We start from the raw sequence: 22,275 nt of genomic DNA on the forward strand, positions 1-22,275 counted from the left end.
TCTACTTAATGTAATCATGTTTTTTTTGGTAAATTCATAAATTAAATAACCTAAAAATGCAGAAAATTCGTCACTTATACTTAAGTCAAAAGAAGCTTTTAAGCTGTCTCGTTAAATTTGGTTTTCAAACATGTAGCAATAGCTGAAGACAGGAACTGACTATCGATTTTCTTTAACAAGCATAATAAAGAAATATCATAAACAGTGTAAGAACTGTGTCAGTGGTAACATAAGAGAAAATACAACAAGTGATATTTTCACGAATGCCTGAACACGATCTTGCGTGTGTATAAATATATGCGGAATTCATTTTCATTATCAGTCTTTATTCTATCTGTGTTAAAGAGTGACGTGATATAGAAATATATGGATTATAATTACTGTAAAAATGAAACTGGCAAGTAATTCCCAAATATTTATATAATTTTCAGCAATTAAAGAACAATAAAACACACAAAACATTGTTTCAGGTGTACTTTTTCTTGTATGTTAACACATTTTATGTAAGTGGTGAAAAAGTTCACCAAGGACAAGTTTCATTCCCGCAAAATTATCCATTGATAAATTCAATGGTTACGTCAGATAGACCTATTTATTTTCCATCAGAATTCCAAACTTTAAATCCATATTTCTCATCAAACAATTACGACGACCCTTACAAACTTTTACCCTCAATTCAAGCAAAATTATCGCATGCATTTCCAACATCTTTTCCAATTTTACTAACACCAGCAACGGATTACAAAGACGGATTGCAAAGACGAACAGAGAGCAATGAAATATTCAATAAAACTGCACCAACGCCGTTCACGTACAATCAAACAAAAATGAATTCAAACATTAAGGAAACAGAAAGAAGAATATTCCCAACAAATTCACAAGTATTGAATTATAAACAAATTGATAGAATGGATAGCAAAGCATCGCCGCAAGTTACTCCGTCTACAGAAGGTACAAAATCATCTACAAATGCTGCATCTAAGAAGTTTATAATATCAACAGATAATGTAAACAATCAAGATCTTGAACAAAAAGCTTCATACCATAATATACACTTTGCTCCTCCTCCAAATGTATACATACAATCTACCACAGAAATTGCAATACCTATACTAAGACTGTCTAATGAGATGGATTTGGATGGAAGCTTTAGCTATGAGTAAGTAAATTTAACTTTTTACGACGCCCAATAATAACCAGCTTTCTTGAGAAGTCTATTGCAGTTTTAAGCATGTCAACATTTGAATTAAAGTAATATAGCTATACGTAGATTGATTATTTCAAATACTCCTAATTTGTGATGATATCTGTAATGATTTTACTTTTATCAAACTAATTTTCACAGAGCCTTAGGTGCGGATCAAACTCATTATGTGCAGCACAGTCATATGGAAAACTTGGGTACTGACAAGGAAAGTCAAGTTGTTGAAGGTTCATATTCATATGTTGGTGACAATGGACAAACGTACACTGTGCACTACATCGCTGATTCTAATGGATATCGAGCAACCGGCGACCATTTGCCAGTACCGCCGCCAGTTCCTGAGATCATTCAAAGGTTTGATTATTCCTTTTGTTATCTTTGTAAAGACATATCTTGCATTTTAATCTAGTAAATCTTTTCGAACGCAGATAGCAAATGAGGCACCAGAAGTGTCATCGACCATTTTTTCATGTTTCCTCAGGTAATATGAATATAGTTATTAATAACTAATTTAACATTTTGTTTTTAGATCAATACAATACAATCTTGCTGAAGAAGCTAAAAAACCGCCACATCTAAGATATTATTATGATGATGAAAGTGATGGTATTTATAACCACGACAAAAACAATCAAAACTACATACCTATTCAAAATAATTTATTCACTGGACGAACACCGGAAGCCTTTTCTTTTGGGCTTCCACAAAGATCATCTTTACAAAACGACTTAGCAGCAACAAATTCCAAAGAACCGGTAAATCAAAACATAGAATTCACTGAAGATAAATTTAAAAGAAATACAAATTTTGAAACTCTAGAACCTCAAGTCACATTTTTAGCATCACAAGGTGCAAATTTACCTTTGAGTAAACCCCAAAAATCAACTTTACCGCAGTTAGTAAATTATGAGTCAAGCCAAAACAACCCAAATTCAAAAGAATCTGAAAATACAAAAGCCCTTTGGAGATGGCAATATGGTTCAAATAGTAACATCGAAAACCTTAACCCTACAAAAAATCTTATATCAAGATCTTCCAGCGAAGGAGATGACGTTATCATAAATTTTAATGAAATGACACCCATGGAATATTCAAAAGCTATTAGAAATTACGAAAATTCAAACACTAATCCAAATTTTGACTTATTCCAAGAACAGCAACCAAAGTCAGATAGTAACTACAACTATTCAAATAATGATAAATACAGAAATGCTAATAACAGCTCCGAAAATGACTACGATTATGGTATAAATAACCATAAAGTTAAGATTTCTGGAACCGAACCTGCATTTAGTCAGATAATTGGTGGATACAAGTTCGATGACCATTTTAGCAGTACTCAACCAAATAAACAGGAAGAAACGTTTAAAGCAATTAACCCATACATTTTTGCAGTTTCTACTGATGCACCACAATGGTTGGACTATGAAAGTGTTTCTTATAAACCAAAATTAATGTCTTCATATTATAATACAGATAATATAAATAAATATCCAACATATGAATATTTGACAAACGAAACTGACTTTACATACAATCAATATTACAATTATACAGACAATAAAAAAGTCAATTTAAATGAAGAAAAAATATCGTCTAGTACAATAAGTCCAACGAATAACATGATACATGATCAAGAGAAACAGGAATTTCAAGAAGTTCGAATACTACCAAAGCGGCAAGAAACTATACCACAATACAATAAGGAACAAGTCACTACTGAAGGCAATATTAATGAAATGCTTCGAAACAATCTCTTTTTAAGAAATCTCTTCAAGAAAAGAAATCCTGTTATGCAACAAAATTACTTACAACATGAGATTCGTACTGAATCCAATATGGATCACATTAATTCAACTCCAAAACCAGTTGATTCTGAAACACAATACGTTATAATTACATCTCCAAAAACTATTAGAAATGAACCAACACCTCCAAATGAAGTAAAATTTATAGAAAAGAAACCTTTGGACATGTCAGATGTCTTATATTACGTGATCAATAAAAACATTTTTGAATCGAATAAATTAAAATCAAAAAGAAAACTAACGCAACTTAACAACGATAGTAAATATGGATCTCATGATTTAAACAATGATTCGCAAAACAAGGAAATCAAAACAGAATCGTCAATAAATCAGAATAACTTTCGATTACAACCGCAGCAACAAGAAATACGTGGCGTTTTGAAGAATTACAAAGTGATACAGCGAAATAATGTAAGAAAGTCTAATAAAGAACAAGAAAATCATTCACAAAATGTTCATGAATTAAAAAATCAGAGTATTTACTCAATGAAACCGCATTTAGGTCGAGCAGGACCTTCAACGAAGAGCTATCTACCACCAGTATTTTTATAAGTCAATTGTGATTATAATTTTATAATGTAAATATTATTAATATTTCTTATAAATTAAATAATTAATAAATAGTTTAGAAGACCATTTTGTTTTTGTATTAACCGAATTAATTTTAGATGATAGATAAATTTTGTAGGTTAATGATGTAATTTAAAACGAAACCCTTGATATATCTTAGTAGGAATATTGTTCACTTTACGAATAATTGTTGTGAGTTACCAAACTTTTTAAGACGGTTATTATTTTATTTCTTCACATTCTACAGTATACTTTTATCAATACATCGCTACAAACCTATTATTTCTCTACAAAATCATAATAATATACAATACACTCAAAAGTCAAAATTAATATGTTCTTTAAAAAGTAATCCCGAATCTATCTACTTCTATACAAATAATAAAATTGGAGTGTCTGTTTGTAATAACAAAAGAAAACATCCAGATTTCGGGAAGATGATGTATTTGGATTAAAAAAATTTTGTCTGTCTGTCCGAAAGCCGCGTTCGTTCCGAGCAATCTCCAAAACGGCTGGACCGATTACGACGTGATTTTCAGATATAGGCATATTACAGGCTACTTTTTTATTATATTCCGCGCTGTGAAAATGGGATAAATTTGCGCTAACGAAGTTTGCGGGCGACAGTTCGTACAAAATAAATCTTGCTGTCTGAACTGAAAGCGTGACGTACTCGTATATCTTGTAAGTACATTTTCATCACTCAATGTTTTATCTAAAGAAATTATATCGAGACGAGTTCTCACTGAGACACGAGTGAAAGTAAAAACGTAACGGAACAGAATGTAATTGTTTAATTACTACTTATCGCTCTATTACCTTTATTCAAAACAAATTTTGTCTTGCAAGGCCAAGAAAAGACTAAAGCCAAGAATAGAACTGGACAAAGTATTGCATTTTAGATGCATAGAAGTATTTTCACAACAGGCTATGTTTCAAGACACTTTATTTTTTTATATTTATTTTCGAGAAAATACCAAGAACGTCTACTATGTTCTGAATTTACAATTTTTGTACTTATTGTGTTGGATAATCTATATCTATACTATTATAAAGAGGAAATATTTGGATTTTTGATTTTTGTATGTATTGAAATAACTCAAAAACTACTGAGCCGATTTCAAAAATTCTTTCCCTATTATAAAGCTACGTTATCACTGAGTAACAGGTTACGTTTTTTATTATTTTTACTTGCACGCGGGCGAAGTCAAAGCTAGTAATATATATAGTTTTCTAAATATCGTTTTAACTTCAACTATTTGACAATATGTAATACCTAAATATTCCATTTTAATTACATCCTTGTCCTAAGGGAATGGTATTTACAGTTATTCTAAACAAAACCGTCATCCTCAATAAACGTTAAAAGCTGGCTGCTTCGAGATGTTGATATTATTTTATTTTTTTGCGTTTGTAAATTACGGTTTGCGTTAAACGATTTTCATACCTATTGCTTTGGTATTAAAGCATATCGAGAAGAATTTAAGGAATCAAGGATTGCCATTCATTTCATGTTACCGCCGACTAATATTTTTTATCCCAAAATTCAGATCACGTCTTTCCTTTTAAGGCGAAATCTTTGACTTTAGAAGCCAAGGGCAAAGCAATCGTGGTTTTATTTAAAAGGTAAGATTGTGTATTTTCCATTCATATTAGTTACATAACTAAAGAGTTTATTACATAAGTTTGAGAGTAGCCCCAGTAGTAGAGAAGATAAGGAGTTAAAGGTTAGCAAGGTATCGGCATGTTATGAGGAGGGATGAATCGCATGTTACAAGGAGTACGTAAGTTATGAATATGGAAGGGTAGACCTAAAAAAAGATAGATAGATTGCATGAAAGGTGACATGATCAAAAAGGGAGTGATGACTGAGATGACGTATGATAGAGTTATGTGGAGGACAATAATCTGTTGCACCGACCCTACGGGAGTAGGATAAAGAGAAAGATGATGAGTTACATATTTAAAGAAATAAAAAATGAAATAAAATCGCACAGATGTATAACGTTAATTAGTACAAAAAGGGAGCTAAGCAAGTTGTTTAGTTAAGCTACTATATAATAAATGCGGTAACACGAAATTATAATTTAGGAAAATTATTTAGTCGTAATTACTAAAGTACAGAGATATACAGATCAGACAAGACTGCAGAGTTTATATCTATAAAAGCAAGAAGACTTCTTCGATTATATACATGTAAGTACTTACGTAAATAAATACATAAGCACAGGATACACAATACATACGGCTGATTGCGTCGCGTCGCCAGACTATCCAAATTAAGGGGTATGTTTGAGCAAACCTTATTTATACTCCAATCTAAGCAAGTATATTTACGTAATAAGAAATGATATTTTATGTGAAGAGCGTAAGTAGAGATAATGAGAATAAACAAAGTATAAAACACTAGTAAATTAAAACAAAAATTTTATTGATATAACTAAAGTTTTTTCTGAATTATTTACGTACTATCTTTTAATTGAGAGGTCGTCAGCGTGGAATAAAAAAAACTTTTGTAAATAAACTATACGTAAGACTTTGTTCTACATCTGTGCCAAACATCTATACATTCGCATTTATAATATGAGTAACAAAGATAGTATGGAGAGAAATTTAAATATATTCAATACTATCAAATTTATATTATTTATTAGTATTCATGTATTGCAGAATATATATTACTGGCTTAGGAGACGAAGTCCGTTATGAAAAGGATGGAGGACATCAAAGACGGAACGTAAATAGAAACGCAAAATATGTAAATTTTAATGCAACTGAACGTAGACTAGGGATCAAAGAACACAGGACAGGGTTTTCTTTTCGAGTTTCATTTGTCTTTTGACTGCAGTGACTTGTATTGACACATGCCATCCCTTACATCCCGTTTGAAAAAACTGAGACAAATACACACCAGCTTTCATAGAATAATCAGTAAACAGAATGATAGACTCACACGATTGTTTTGTCAGAATGTGTCAAAAGAAACTTTGGCTATTGTTGACTCCAGTTGAGTAAAGGTTGACTATGACGATATGCAATAGATGTACCATCCTAGACATGTGGCTAGCAAAAATTCAAAAAGGACACGTTTCTTTTGTGTCTTCAATACATGAATTTGCACACGAGAGACGCCGCGAATCTCATATTACTCTTTCGCACTAGACGTCTATATCTCCTAGACTAAGCAAGCTTTGATTATTTTTTTTTTGATTTGATACCATTTTATAATAATAAGAGACTAATAAGTTACATGGTGTGTCTTAATGTGAAGTTAACAAGAAAAGAATGCTTTTTTGATAAGTGAATGAATCCATGTGACAAGATAATAATTCTATCGTAATTTTCCTTCTATACATAACTAGTTGTTCTTATGTTTATAGTGAGACAGCTATGAACCTTGTTAGTACTTGATAGCCAGTCGGTCAGTCCATAAAAATGTCATCAACCGTACCCATAGTGACTCACAAACGCATATGTTAGTAATTCTCACACTTGTATACTTCGCAGAACATTAGCGATCCGAGACAGTCCTACGTAACACCATAAACAGATCTGATAAAATCATACACCGACTTTATACAAAGTACACTTAATGTATAAAAAATTATACACATAAAGGCTTTTTCCTTAAGTCGAAACACAAATAGTAGCATTTCAAAATAAGCTATAGCGTATTTAAAACAAAATATACGCAGCAATCATCATAAAGCATTTTTTCTTGAGTTTTTCCACAACCTTTAGTAATAGTAAAAAGTGGTAAACAAGCTGCCACTTTAATTCGCCATAATAGCGAAATGTCCATTCCCCATAGATAATATAGATAGCATTCTCTAAAGTATTGCCTAATTTTAAGCGACAAAAGAGAGGACGAAAAAGAAGATTTTCCTCTCCCCATTACCCTTTGCTAAATTAATTCATTTCTCTTAAAGAGGAGATGAATATGGGAAGAAGACTAGGCTTCAGGTAAGCAAAATACATTCCATTCATATATCGTGTATGTACATTCATTCTTCTGGCTAAGAGTTTGTCTGCTTAAAGCTGGCGCTGTCGACTGCAGTCCGTGTACAGCAGCCCATCTCATTGTGTTTATAGAGAAATAGGTACGTAGTTTAGGGGGACGTGATGTCATCACAGCGATTAATTAGTGGAAAATGAACATCGCACCGATCGACATTTTCAATTACAGCTATCTCAAAGTGAACTGAATTACCGCATGGCCGAAGGGAACAGTCGAGCGGTTTTAATACCCAGGTAATAGTGTTATGGTTTAACCCAACGAATATTTCGTTTAAATCCTTAATAATCTAGATCTACGCATTGGATATGTTAGTGCTATTTTGAATACAAAAATATGCACGAAGACTATGCCGACACAAATTTAAATAACATTTTCTTTAGAAATGCTTTGTTTTCTATACTAAAATAAAGAGGAAAACTTGGTTTGATTGATTTTAAGGAATAGGCTCAAAACGTGGACCGTTTTTAAAAATTCAATCACCATTCGAAAGCTACATTATCCACGAGTAACATAGGCCATGATTTTTTAATTTCACGCGGAAGAAGTCGCGGGCGAAAGCTAGTGTTTTATAAGCAAATGCTTGACCACAATCCCATCTAACGTTAAGTGATGTGTCAATGTTTTCACTACTTGTAAATATTTTAGTAAAGAATATGAAGACAATTGGGCAAACGACAAGATTCAGCCAGACATCTAAATAAGGCTCGAAGCGGTATTTTACCCCGAGTTCGTTTTAAAAACGATCGTATCTTATTGTGTTTTATTTTGTTTCAACGCAGGTAGAGGCCCTTCGGAGGGCCATAATAACCTCATTTCATTTTTGGGTTAAACTCCACGAAGAGTTGGTAAATGTATTTTTAATGTTGCCATTTAAATTTCTGTGAGCAAGAAATACAAGTGTTCTTGTTTAATCATTATAACGCTTGAGTAGTGTACTGTATTTGAAAAAAATATTTTAGTCAAATAACTTTTATAACATCCGAAGACCGTGGTCATATTCAGACTAAAGTTTGAATTGTAGCTCCTAACAAAATTAAATGACATTCAATGTAAAACTACTCTTGCTTAGTGCAAGTCGCCAAAGCGTACCGGAACCAAAGAGAAACCATTTTTTTTATAAACTTGGGATGTATTTGGTACCAAAGAATAATAACAAAAATCCTTTGTTGAATAATCAAACACTGGGTTTCATTTTCACATGGTTTTACGCTTCGCTCCAGTTCCTTACAGCTTAAAAAGATTCGAGTCATTTGTTAGTTCAATAATGTTTATTGTAAGAAATTGATAAAATAAGCCGGTATGTATCTCTAGTTATCGCAAACTGTGGGGCGTCAGCGACCCCACGCGGAATCTATACAACTTGGGGAGGACATATGGCGTTACTGTATTAGTATGTTGATGAGGCAATTTCGATCACCGCGGGGATAAAGTGATTTATAGGCAGGAGGCAGGAGTGTTCGGTGTAAAAATGTATAATATTGTGCAGTTTTACCTGTACATTGACCCGAGGAAACCTAACGTATTAGCGAAATTTCGAGAATTTTAACTTAAAATTACTATAAGCTTATCATTTTATATCCAAGACTTTGTGTTAAGATTAAGAAAATTAGAAGACAATCAGACAAGTTCCAAATCACTGTCAAAACATACAATGATAAATAAATGGGTCACGCTATATTATTAAGAGTTTATCAACATGATCACAAAAATATAGTTGTACTGCCAACATTAAATATATTTACAAAACATTGTTCAAACATCTCTTGCATATGTTACAAACTACGTACCTAATTCACAAATGATTGACCGACCCAGGCGGCATATGTGAACATAATTTATACCAATCTCGCTAACTAGTTCTGATTAATTTCGATCCATCAATCATCAATATAAATCGCGATGAAAGTCCACGAACAAGTTTACCAAAGTATTTTTAAAAAACCAAGCTTATAGTTTGAAACTCATTTAAACTATATTCTTAATTAGTAACAATAAAATTATTGAAGTAATGGTTTTTCATCAAAGGCATGTAGGCTTACGCCAAGATCAGGGTTGTTGCTCTACATTAATAGTGTAATACAGCGCCATCTATGTTACAGACAATAGATTATTTAAAAAGCTCATGAGTACCTGACCATTTCAAGGGTTGTTCAGTTTAACAATAGATGGCACTTAAATAAAATTTGAATTTACCATTGAAAATTCTCTACTTCAAATTCGTTAGAAATTATTACTATGTAGATTATTGAGAGAAATCTGAGCAAAAGTGCTGCTTAAACGACTATGAGTGAGATAAATGCAGAACTAAATCTATAGTCGCTAATAAATTAGTACAGTTTTAAAGTATAGACTTACTCTACTTTCAACTTTTTGATCATATTTTTGTGGACGCAAGCTATACATGTGGAAGTTACCTGTGAGCTGGAGGTAAGGTCTTCCGCTGCAGGCTCCCGCGTGAACCGCTCGAACTTGAAGCTATTAGAACGGTAGAGCTCGTTATCGTCCCGAGAGCGACGGCCGCGGCAGAAACGACGGGCTATCGACGTGTGCCTGCAAATGTTTTGTGTCGTCATTAATTATGTTAGACAAATCGCAATTCTATCATTGCTACAAAGTCAATAAACATGAACTATAGGAAAACCCTAGTTCAGTATAAATGCGTAGACATTACCGTCAATATGTCATAAACGTACGGAAGAATACTATATTGGGTCAACCGTTATTATGGAATAGAGCATGAAGATAACGTTTCATATAAATAAAAGGTATATAATAGTAGGTATTTCTAAATAGTTATTAAGAGATCAGAAACGTTCGCAATTTACGTATTTTACTACGATATCTGTCTGTTCTTCTAAAGATGGTAAATATAAATCTATGTATGGTATACCGCAAAAACATTTTCATAATATTTATCTATGTCACAACATCCTGAAATTATGTTCTATAGTAAGTAAATTACGAAGATTTGTTTACAAGTTTAGTATTTGCATTCGTATAGCGGAAACAAAATGCGTTTGATCTAGACAACGCAGGATTTAGCACATATTTGAAAATATAAATACTAACTTTTTGTTTTTTTCCAATAATTAAAACAACACCAATAGGGGTGTAAACTACGCAGTTACCGAAAAATCAGACAGTTGAGTTTCAACTGAAGGCGTAGCTTTCTTTAAACAACATTTTTACAATCATAATCTTACCTAGTTTCACTAGAGTGCAATGGCCATTGTATGCCGAATAGCTTCAGTTTAGCAGGCGGTCGGCGCTTCTGTTCTGCACGGGCATTGTCCTCGAGGGGCGGCGTATGGTGCCGGCTTCCGGAAGACGCCCGCGTGCCGCTCCTGCGCCGCCGCCGACGTCGCCTCTCCACCAAGATAAAGTTGTCCCCGTTCCTGATTATGTAAGAGGAGCGGAGTGTTGACTTTTCCTCGCCCTGGCGCTGACGTATTAAATCTGCAGTTCTCAAAGTGTGTATATTCTGGTATTCAGCCTCCGGTGGAGCCGATGACGTCACTTCTCGACTCGTTCCACTTCCATCCCTTTTCTTCCGGGAGGAATGGAGACCGACTCGGCGCCAAACCTTTTCCATGAATCCGTATTTCCTGTCATCCCATTATGTTGTTCTTCGATCCTTAATTTATCTCGACGCAAGCCGTCTTCACCAGTGCAAGTACACTAAAAATCACTTTTATAATTTAATCAAACAATTTGCAGCGAGTTATTATAAACACGTAAATGTCTTTAAAGCAAATAAGTCTTTCAATCACGGAAACGATTTCATTGTCTTTAAGATACACCACTTGTGGTAAGTCTAGATTTTTATGAATTTACCACTCTAACACGCACATCACGCGGAACTATGTTGAGAGGCGATATAAAACATCAAAATTCATTGATATAAACAATGTAATAAGTGAATAAGATGGGAAAATAACTCATTTTTTGACATCACATTGAGCGAGACCTCGGCCCTACAGACAGGGTGCGGGTGCTGAGCCACGCATGCGCGCTCCCCTCGCCCTCGCTGTCGCCTGCAATGTTCCGCCAACTATTCATTCGTCCAAAATGGCGGGGCGCCGGCCCCTTGTCGATATTGAATATCTAATTTTATCCGAGCCTCAATATAGCAGTACTGCATGACAACCCTTTCGCATTTATAATTCACACAAATACTTACTCCTTACAACTCTTTCCAATAACGTTTCATTTATTTTCAACTGAATAATGCAGTTTAAATTTTCAGTAATTGAACATTTTTATTTGTCTTGTAGTGATCTTTGCATATTGCAGAGAAGCGACACTGCAGATGCACCCATATCCCTGACTGATAGGTTACCTGCAATACAAAACAAAATGCTGTTCTTTACTTATCTTTTTTACACAGTAAGTAAATATACGTCGTTAAAACCGGATCTCTACATCCATCAAGTTTTCAATTCATATGATGGTCTCCCCTACACCAATACACAAAAATCCTACATTTTTATTATATCTCATCACTGTAATATTTAGAAATCAGAGTAAGTAACTTCATTGTGCGTGTGAGTAATGACAACTGTATATTTGCATCTACCGACATAGACATTATTCAATATACAACAAACACATATACTTTAACAAGTTAAACTCAACGTTTTTTTTATTTTTATTAAATGAAGGAACATATCTCTATTCTAACGTAACTATAATTTTCGCGTTTTTAAGCAGTGTCGCTAGCCGACGATTTAAACTATTTACAAAAGTGGGTGGACAGCTAAAATGAAATAAAAAAATTGAATTTGGTCTTTTCAGAATTTTATATTTTTTACACAAGTTACGATTAGAGATTTTACATTTTGGTACATATTTAAAAAAGCGTTTCTTTTCTACTATACCCTCTAATAAAACTATTGTATAGAAATTTAGTTTTACAAAACTTAAGCAATTATAATCTATACTATTATTATAAAGGGGAAAGATTTCTGTATGTATTGAATTAACTCAAAAACTACTGGGCCGATTTCAAAAAGTCATTCAGCATTAAAATGCTACCTTTCAGTGCATAACATAGGCTATATATTTTTTCAATTGCACGCGGTAAAGTCGCGAGCAACATCTAGTGTTACATATTAATAGTACTATTTCTGTTATCCTATAAACACAGGAAAAAACAAACAACAATTTAAAAATTAAAGTAATATTTATTTTGTTCAAAATAAAAATACATTATGTACATCAAAATAATTTAATTTGAATGTAATTGTGGAAGTTTAATGTAAAATGCATACTTATAAATGTAATAATTCAAAAATGCGATTACCAGCAAATTATTTTTACTTATAACGCTAAACAAATTACTTTATGGGAGCATTTATTAAGGATTTCGTTGTTACTGGATTACCACTGACTTTGCTGATCAGTTTATTCCCTTGCCAAACTGCAAATAAATCGCCATTTGTTTTCAAATCAACTTGCAATTTCTCCCATACCTTTTTCTTTGGATTTAACACCTCATCTGGTTCACCATTATCATGTTCTTCCACAACAATTCTTTCACCTGGCTGGGAATCTTTAGGTGGCAAGAGTGGTTCTATCTGTTTAGGTTCATCAACAGATGCACATAAAACCATACCCTTTGATTCTATACCCCTCATTTTAGCAGGTTTTAAATTACATAATACCACCACATCTCTGTTTTGCATTTCTTCTATTGGAACATAATTTACAAGTCCAGATACAACTACCCTTGGTTCTTCTTCTCCTAAATCAATTTTTTCTACATACAAAGAATCTGCATCAGGATGTCTAGATACTTCTACTATGCGACCCACTCTTATATCCAGTTTAGCAGGAGTTACCTCATCAACAGCGGCCGCAGCTGCAATTTTTTTCACTGGTGGATAAGCTTTTTTAGTCAACTCTTGAAGTTTACTATCTTTAAAAATTTCATGAATAGGAGCTAAAAGTTTATTAATAGCTTGTTCTACGGAGGCTTTCAAATCTCCTGGATGGATATCTTGCTTTGCATATGCCTGTTCTAAATCTTCAAATTTGGAATAATCTACATTACCTCCGTGTTCCTCCGCACGGCATATTTTGAAAACCTCATCCTGTTTCATTAAAGGAAATATTACATGTTTTGTGAATGATAGAATACCATTTTCAGTTATATTACCAGGTTCACAGAAAGCTTTTTTAAGCTTCTTTTTAACAACAGCAGGACTATCTAGCAAATCAATTTTACTATCCTCCTCTGATGCAGACATTTTTCCACCAGTGAGACCAGGAACCATAGGGTTCATTAAATGTATCCTCTTAGCATAACCAAGTCGAGGCAATTGTTTCTCAGCCAATGTAAAAATTTTCCTTTGATCAACACCACCGAATTGTGCATCAACTTTCAAATATTCTTCATCCAATGCTTGTAAGCCAGGGTATAGCAGACTACTTAGTACTGGGTAATCAACTTGCTTCACCACCTCTGCTCCAGCTTTTTTTGCATCATGTTCAGTAATCACAGATGAGAGTCTGTACACATCTAATGTGAACTCCTTGCTTAATTGATAATCTGTACCACGGACAAATCGAAGTTTCTCTAAAGGTACCTCAAGTGATGTTAACATGGCTTTTATTGCTGATTCATAGTACTCAGTTCTAAGTGCCAAGAGATCCCATGGCGCTTTCATATTATCCAGATAGGCATGTAAGTCTGCAAATAAGATTGTTACCTCACATCCGGCTTTAAGGAAATCAGCTATTTTAGACATAGGCACAAAGTATGCTACGTGAGGTCGGCCTGTGGTAGCTGTGCCCCAATAGATTTTAACGTCTCGTTGCTTCAAGATTTCGACCAGCTTTTCTTCACCCATGACCTCTTGCAAGTTACGAGTAATAAGATGTTTCTTCTCTTCGAAATTAGCCATGGCTTCAACTTTTCCACCTGGAAACCAATATATTACTGCCATAAGCTTTTACATTTTTATGCGATGAAATACTGTCGAAATGTAGATGAAAGTAGAATTAGATTAAATACTATCATAACATTTTAAAGAAACTTACAGCACCAAGTACTTTGTCAACGTAAATAACTACTAATACCTATACAATATGTTAGAAAATAACCAAATTTCGAATGCTAGAATACGACAACTCTACTCCACATTGCATCATACGTCATCCGTAAGAATACGTCAGACACAGCTGACATATTTGTCATCTGTCAGGTGTCTGTATTTACAGATAACATATTCATAAACAATATTGTAAACATCTTATTCTATCTGTTATACAGACCTTTTTCATGCTTTTCGAACCCCAACTAACTTCGCACCGCAATGCTTTTTTACAAAAATTAGAAAAAAGGCAACTAAAAAATTGGACTAGGATATACAATTAATTTAAATCACTTCAGTCGCGTTTTTCATCGGTTTAGAATGAACAGTCGATCAAATATTTTCTGTTAGTAAAATCGTACGGCAATGGTGATTTTTTTTGATAAAAATATTAATAGTAAAATATTTTTTTCTGTAATATCAATAGTAGGTAATCTTCGACTACGATTGATTGCAGTTTCATATTGTGTTCGTATAGATACTACACATTGTAACCACCAGAGCACAGCAACTTGGAAATCCAAAATAATCCAACCAATCAACTTGGTCCAAACTTGCCCCATCCGAAATGATTGATCTTAGTTTTGTTTATTATTCCATAAAACAATAAATAAAGCACATCAAGTCTGGATGAACTAATTACAGATAATAGATCTGACTGACTGAACTTACTTTCCAAAAAATAATATACATTTTAGCCATTCCAAATAAGCAAACTAAAAGACATATACATATTTCAATTACTGTATTTAGACAACTAGAATCGAAGAAAGAAGTTATTAGTACACGCTATTTCCACTGCCATTGAAACCCTAAAACCTAAATGGAACTATAAAGTGTATAAGTCTGACATTTTTATTCACTTGTGCGAATTGCTCGTTGTACAAGTTTTAGAAAACAAAGTAAATAAGTATCGTTTTTCCAATTTTAGTCTGCTTAGTAACTGTTATTGTAGTTTCTAACAAAACAAATAAATGTTTATTATTTCTTCATTAGTACTTCTTAGTATTACATCCTAAATCTAATAAAACTCCTATGAATTAAAGGACAAAGAAATTCAATCTTCATAAATATTAAACAAAAGCAAAAGTTTTGAACCAATTTAAAAAGTTTTGTAATACTCGTGTTTAAAATTCAAATTTGGCGCTACTGTTGCAGTGAATGCTCGCGTTTCCTGTCAAAAGCGCCATTGCGCATGACAGTCAGTGCGGCCTTGCAGACTGAAGAGCGCTGCCAACAAAGGCCGAGTCGATGGGGTTACAAAAAATTTGTTAATTTGGACTTATAAAACCCTTTTGTTATCATAATTATAATTTTAATTAGGTTGTGAATCTGTGATTACGTTAAGAAATGTGTGAATGATATGAATTGTGACGACTAGCAAAGGAGTCAGCTGGTCCACAGTGCGAATAGTGAATAAGAAATGGCGGCCTTGCCAGCAGGTGTTCAGTATGGGTTATCATCTGAGTCTAGTTATAAAGAAAACAAGGAACTAGTGTTTGTGAAACTTACGGATTCTGCTTTGAAAGCTATAGAAGATTTTATTAGGAATAATAGGGTAAGTTCATACGCCATATTGTTACTACCAAAACAGGCCAACAATGTCAGGCGCCATACTTATATTTCAAGTAATCATAATGAAACTGCTAAACTGTAAATATTTGTGCAAAACACAATATTTCTTTTAAATTATAGAAGTATTCTAGGGCTATCTAACACTAAAAGTGTAAAGTAAATTTACTCCCTGCGCTGTCACGCCACGTCAACAAGTAGAAATTTTACTCTGTATTATTACACACAGAATTGTATTTCACTTGGCTATTATTAGGAAGACTTCGAATCATATTGTCACCGAATTTAGTATTTACAACGTTTTATCACTGCCTGCATTTGCAACAATTTCAATTGATTTTAACATCGTAATATAGAATTTTGTAACAACTCTTGTGCAATTAGAATCTTTATTGTTGAAGAAACTCTTTACTATTGAGATGTTAACAGTAACAAAATACGATTTTATATTAATTTCGCTTAATTCAATAATTGTTAGTTTTGGAGAAATAGGAAGTAAGTTAGTATTATCAACTAAAATATTTTATTCAAGAAATCATTTGAAACACTTTTAGTATATGACATTATTTACATTAATAAATATGAAATCAAACATAATGTTAATTCTGATGATATATTTTTATTTATTGGTCTACATTTTACATTAAAAATAAAGAAGACTCAAATTTAAAGAAGTTAATAATAGTAATTATAAAAATAATGTGAAATATATTAAACACAAAATAAGGAATAAAGATATATGTAATTATATCAAAAAGTTAAAACTATGTTTCACAAAATCTTCAAATTTTGTTAAACTTCTCAAAATTAAAACAGCAATAAATAGAAGTATTATTTTAATGTTGTAACTAACTAACTTTACTCATACTTGTGCTGTATTTCATTGAAATAAATTTGTAATGGATATAATTACTGTCACTAATGGATATTGCTCCAACAACATATTTAAACTTATAAATATGTTATAAAGTAACTATTCAATATATTTAAACATTAATATATAGTAAAAGGTACTAAGAGTAATAAAACATATATAGTATTGAAAACATGTTATTGCCATTTTACATAAATTTTTATTTTATGCTTACAATAACTTGGAAATGTAGTTTAAAAAGTTGTCATTTGCAAGTGTAAATATTTAAAAGCTTTTAGTATAGTACTGTAGTTTCATAACCCATTGGTATTAGAGATGGCTTAAAAGTACATGTGGTAATAGGTTCTTAGTGTAATACTATAAACACTAATAATCTTGATAGTCTTTTAAAGTAACCCGGTGCACTTACCCTACGGGAGTAGGATAAGGCAGGGGAGGTGATGATGAGTCTTTTAAAGTAACATGAGGTTTTGATTAGACAAAAAGTTATGTGTGAAAGGTGACAAAATTGAGGGGATTGACAAATGAAAGGTTCCTTAGAAACAAGTAATTTGAAGACTAATTCTGAATATTAAGGCTTTGCTAAATAAAAGAACCATCTCAACCATGATCTGGTGAAAAAACATAGATAACTCTGGATGCTGAAAACCAGGTTCACAAGCCCTACCTAGTAATGAATATGTTCAGATAGATGAATAGTGAAAATAAATTACATTCCTCTCCGATGTGCAACAATTTATTGAGTCTTATAAATTGCTATCGTAATAGTTATTAAGTATAGTTGTAAATGTTAAAAAGTATTACTTTATTGAAATAAAAACAATGATTCCTTGACTCTTTTAATTTAAAATGTTAGTACACAAGGGCATTTAACAATAAAATACTGATGTTTGTAAATTTGTTAAAAGTATTATTTGCGAGTATATGTGAGTTTGTAACTTGTTATATTTAATTTATCTTGTTAAAATATTCTTATAATTGCATATAAACATTATTGTCATTGCCAAAGTGACATTTTAAGGTGATAAAATGTCAAGTGATTGTTTTAAAATGGATGTGAATGTTTTGTATGAATGAGCTTTTATATCTATGTTATTAATAAATATTTAGGGATACACAGAGCAACATAATTTCCCATGCAACATATATTATTATATTGGGAGAAATTCCCAAATGATAGTCGGGTATCTGGGAGGAAAAGAGGGTTATAACAGACTTGCTAAAATCCCCAAGCAATAACTCCAGTATGAGTAAAGAGGGTCCCAAAACCTTCAAATCACCTCAGGACCCATGACTTAAAACCTTATGCATTTTCTTTTAAGTGTCATATCATAAATATATTTGCTATACCACTGAAAAACACATAGACTCTATGTGATTTTGAAATGACAAGTGAAATAATGAGTGGTGATATTTGAAAGACAACAAACACATAATAATACAGTAATAAGTATAGTCTCATAATACTTTTTCATTACCTATTTTTTTCACTGTTTGGGTTTATTTTTACCCAACTGAGAAATGTATGCAGATTCTTAAAATGAGCTTAAACAACTGAACCAATTTTGACAAGTAACGTATCATTTGTTTCATCTGCTTTCTCTTGAGTGTGATAGTATATTACCTCGGTACAAACATATTGTGGGTGTGAGATATGAAATTTAAAAAAAATATCCTGAAAAAGCAAGTGCAAACCTCAATGAAAATCAATTTTGTGTCCATATGTAAATTTGTTCCTTTATGTTATCATATTACTATTTTTAATGAATTTAGTGCCAATGAGTGGTGTTTTTTGGTCTTAAAGTAACTTTAAAAACTTAACTCTTTATTTATTATTTTAGAAAACCTACACCATGGTATTATGTGGTATATTTTATATATGATATAGTAGAAAAAACAATGCTTTTTTTTAAATAATCCCAGTTCCTCTCGCCCTAAATGTAGACTGGACTTGAATGGGCACTGATGACCTCAAAATTAGTAGATGTCGAATAAAGTGACAGTTATAGTTCTTACTTAGTTTGTATTTTTGAAGATTTTTTTAAAGTTTATTTCAATATAGTAGAATCAATTGTAACTAAATTTGATGGTATTTTTGTGAATGAAAAACTTCCATTCTCTAGTGGATGAGTATGTTAAAAGGTACATTAGCGATGCTGTGTGCTGCCAGTACTTGTTAAAGTATGACAGTGAAAGTGGCATGTGATAGAAAAGACAAGAATGTAAAAATGAATGTCATAGAAAAGTGCTCATATATGTTTGGTTTGTTTTGATTTGTGACTGTAGTTGCATCACTAGGTTTTGCTTGCTATGTTGTCTATTACTGGATAAATAAAAGTTTAATAGATCTAAAAAGTTCCATCAGAATTCAGATTTCTAGATTATAGGAGAGTTAGGTCATCTTTTATGGATCATAATAAAAGGGGATATGTCCTGGAGGGAGGAAATCTGATCAAGACTAGCAAAATAATTTCTGTAAATGCAATATAATGCTTTAAAGGTTAGCATGGTATGGGCATGTTATGAGAAGGGATGAACCATGAAACAAGGAGAATGTTAGTTATGAGTGTGGAGGTACACCAGTAGAGGTAGACTGAGAATGAGATGGATGGTTTGTGTAAAAGGTGACCAAGAAGGGAGTAATAACTGAGATGACATATGATAGAGTTATATGGAGGACAAAAACCTGCTGTGCCAACCCTACGGGAGTAATATAAGATAATGATGATGCTTTAATGAAGTTAAATATTGCTTGAAAATTAGGTATTAGGTAGTGCTAGGTTTGTGATAAGTTTTTGTTTCTTTTGTTAATTAGTCTTAGTTCATATTTGTGCTTAAAAGTTGTTATGGGTTGTAGGTATTTAATGCATTAAAACCTCATTAATAAACACTTGCATAGTTTTATAATTTGTGTGTCACTTAACATTATTAAAAGATCTATGTTTTTAGTAGTTTAATGGGAAGATTTTTATAACATTACATCTTCACTGTTATTGTATTAGAATTAAGTTTCAATATGTGAAACAGTATTGGCACAGGCGTTGCAGATGTTCATGGGTGTTGGATCAATTATCATTAAGCGATCAGCTGCTCATTTGCCCCCTTATAATATAAGAAGAAAGTATTTTCTAGAAATGTTTTGTGTTATCATGATACTGGTCGAAATGTTATTCTGAGGCACAATAACTTTCTTATTGCTTGTAAATTATAAAAGGTAAAGAGTTATTTGATATAAGAAACCAGTAAAAAACTAAAGCTACAAACTATGGCTAATCGTTTCTACATAAATCCAACTGTTATAATCTATGTCATTATAAAAAAAGAATATTAATCAAATGTTTCCATTCTTTATATCACAATTAAAATAATAATAAGATTATTGTACTTTTAGACCTTTCCCAACCAAAATGTTTTCTTTTAATAAACTAGATAAAATTTGTTCATTTGGAAAAATAACTATTTGTATGAAATGATTAACGGGTACACTTAAAATTCCATTTATTTATAAACTACTTACTATTGTTTTATTTGATAGTCACGGATTTAATGCTATCCTCTAAAAAGATATATAAATTAACATAAAATAAGTATTTGTGTTGTGGTTCAGTGTAAGAAAGATTAACTTTATTACTGCAGTGGTCAAAGAATGGTAATTCGGTTTAGTTGCGTTTATTTCTCAGTCAGGTACATTAGGTAAGCGAATCGGACTCCCAGTTGGTTGCCGCGGTGACAATGCTGGGGCGGGTACTCGGTCTTGGTGAAAGTATGTTCAAAAACTTTGAATGACCTCGTTATCTATGAAGTCGTAAATGTTTTTTAACCAACTGTCCACGGAATTGTAGTTTAGTAAACTATCGACTATTTTATTATTTTATCTTGTATCGATATTTGGCGATGATGTAATTCGCAGTGGACGATTTGAATCGATATCTTTTTTTAATGCGAATCGATTTTTTATGTAAATCAGATTTAGCTTGATGATAATACAACTCACGTGCATCTTTAAGTAGGTTAATAAATAGACGTGCTGGATACTTTTAAATATAATTAACTTTGTACTTCTGTTGGATAGATTTGAATTTCGAAAGTTTGTATTGTTTTGTTTGATTCTGAAATGCGAATAAGGAAATATATTTTGAACGCAATTAAAGTTTTAATTATTTGAATGCATTGTTACTGAACCAAAGTTAGTTCCATAATAATTCTAGCACTGTTTCCTAAATGTTTCTAATGTCCCAAACGTTTATTTATTTAGGTTACGAACGCTTCAACGTCGCATATCACTTTTCACAAAACAATCTTTTAATAGTCTTTGGGATAAACTACTCGTGGCACACTTTTAATGTTTACTACTTTGGCGTCATAATTTTTTTTCTACACATTCAGATATCGTCGACCTAAGAGCTAGGTTACCTAATTTTATATTTCCATCTTTATTGATTACAAGCATTTGCTTGCGACTTCGTCCCCATAGAATTAACAAATAATAAATTATACAGATTACTCACAGATAAAATTATATTTCTAACGGTGAAAGAATTTTTGAAATCGGCCCAGTAGTTTTTGAGTTATTTCAATACATACTAAAATCCAAAAATACAAATCTTTCCTCTTTATAATATAGTATAGATTCTTGATTATTTAAATAAATCATTCGCTAAAAGAGAAGTTTCCTGTAGTGTGATATTCTGTACCTCGTATTTCTTACAAGTAGTCATGTCGGGTCCAACTTGGCACCTGGTTATTTTTTGTAAAGATAAAATGTCAGGTAGGCTCGTATGTTAGGATTGTTTAATGCGTGCACAATGAAATTGAATCTTTGTCGGTCAAAATTCTAACAATGGTTTATTTTAAGATTTATGCTTTCGTTCCATTTATTCTGTAAACATCTTTTTCCATAAAATTTCAAGGATATGACATTTTTATTTTAACTAGATATTTCAGAATTTCTTCTAGTCGTACTTAATCTGTAGATTTTCATTAAACCTTCGAACTAGACGACGAATTTTTACTAAATTAACTTATACGATACGTAGCAACAAACATTCAAACTTTCGCATTTAACGTACAATTGTTATGCGATTGTCGATTATTTCACAGCCTATTCAACTGTTTAGTCGCACAACTAAAATCGA

At 32.3% G+C, this 22,275-nt stretch overlaps 3 protein-coding genes across 3 annotated transcripts in view; 2 read left to right on the top strand and 1 right to left on the bottom strand.

The window, feature by feature from the left end:
• The first annotated feature begins 481 nt into the window (after positions 1-481).
• On the top strand, positions 482-3,564 carry LOC106104725 (putative uncharacterized protein DDB_G0282133). The gene is made up of 3 exons (XM_013284855.1): positions 482-1,159; positions 1,346-1,558; positions 1,734-3,564. Exons 1-3 carry the CDS (start codon positions 570-572, stop codon positions 3,562-3,564), a joined length of 2,634 nt encoding a protein of 877 aa, XP_013140309.1. The 5' UTR covers positions 482-569.
• Positions 3,565-12,763: 9,199 nt separating this feature from the next.
• On the bottom strand, positions 12,764-14,762 carry LOC106104762 (tyrosine--tRNA ligase, cytoplasmic). Its single transcript, XM_013284893.1, has 2 exons — positions 14,642-14,762; positions 12,764-14,522 (listed from the first exon to the last, which is right to left on the bottom strand). The coding sequence occupies exon 2, from the start codon at positions 14,503-14,505 to the stop codon at positions 12,937-12,939; it is 1,569 nt and encodes a 522-aa protein (XP_013140347.1). The 5' UTR covers positions 14,506-14,522; positions 14,642-14,762; the 3' UTR covers positions 12,764-12,936.
• A 1,122-nt stretch (positions 14,763-15,884) lies between these two features.
• Positions 15,885-22,275, top strand: part of LOC106104839 (RNA polymerase II elongation factor ELL) — a 44,634-nt gene continuing 38,243 nt past the window's right edge. The window contains exon 1 of the mRNA XM_013285015.1: positions 15,885-16,252. Within this exon, the coding sequence (XP_013140469.1) occupies positions 16,118-16,252 (135 nt within the window). The 5' untranslated portion in view covers positions 15,885-16,117. The remainder of the gene's footprint in view (positions 16,253-22,275) is intronic.

The sequence above is a fragment of the Papilio polytes genome, unplaced genomic scaffold (assembly GCF_000836215.1).
Source record: "Papilio polytes unplaced genomic scaffold, Ppol_1.0 DF823399.1, whole genome shotgun sequence".
Classification (NCBI taxonomy): domain Eukaryota; kingdom Metazoa; phylum Arthropoda; class Insecta; order Lepidoptera; family Papilionidae; genus Papilio; species Papilio polytes.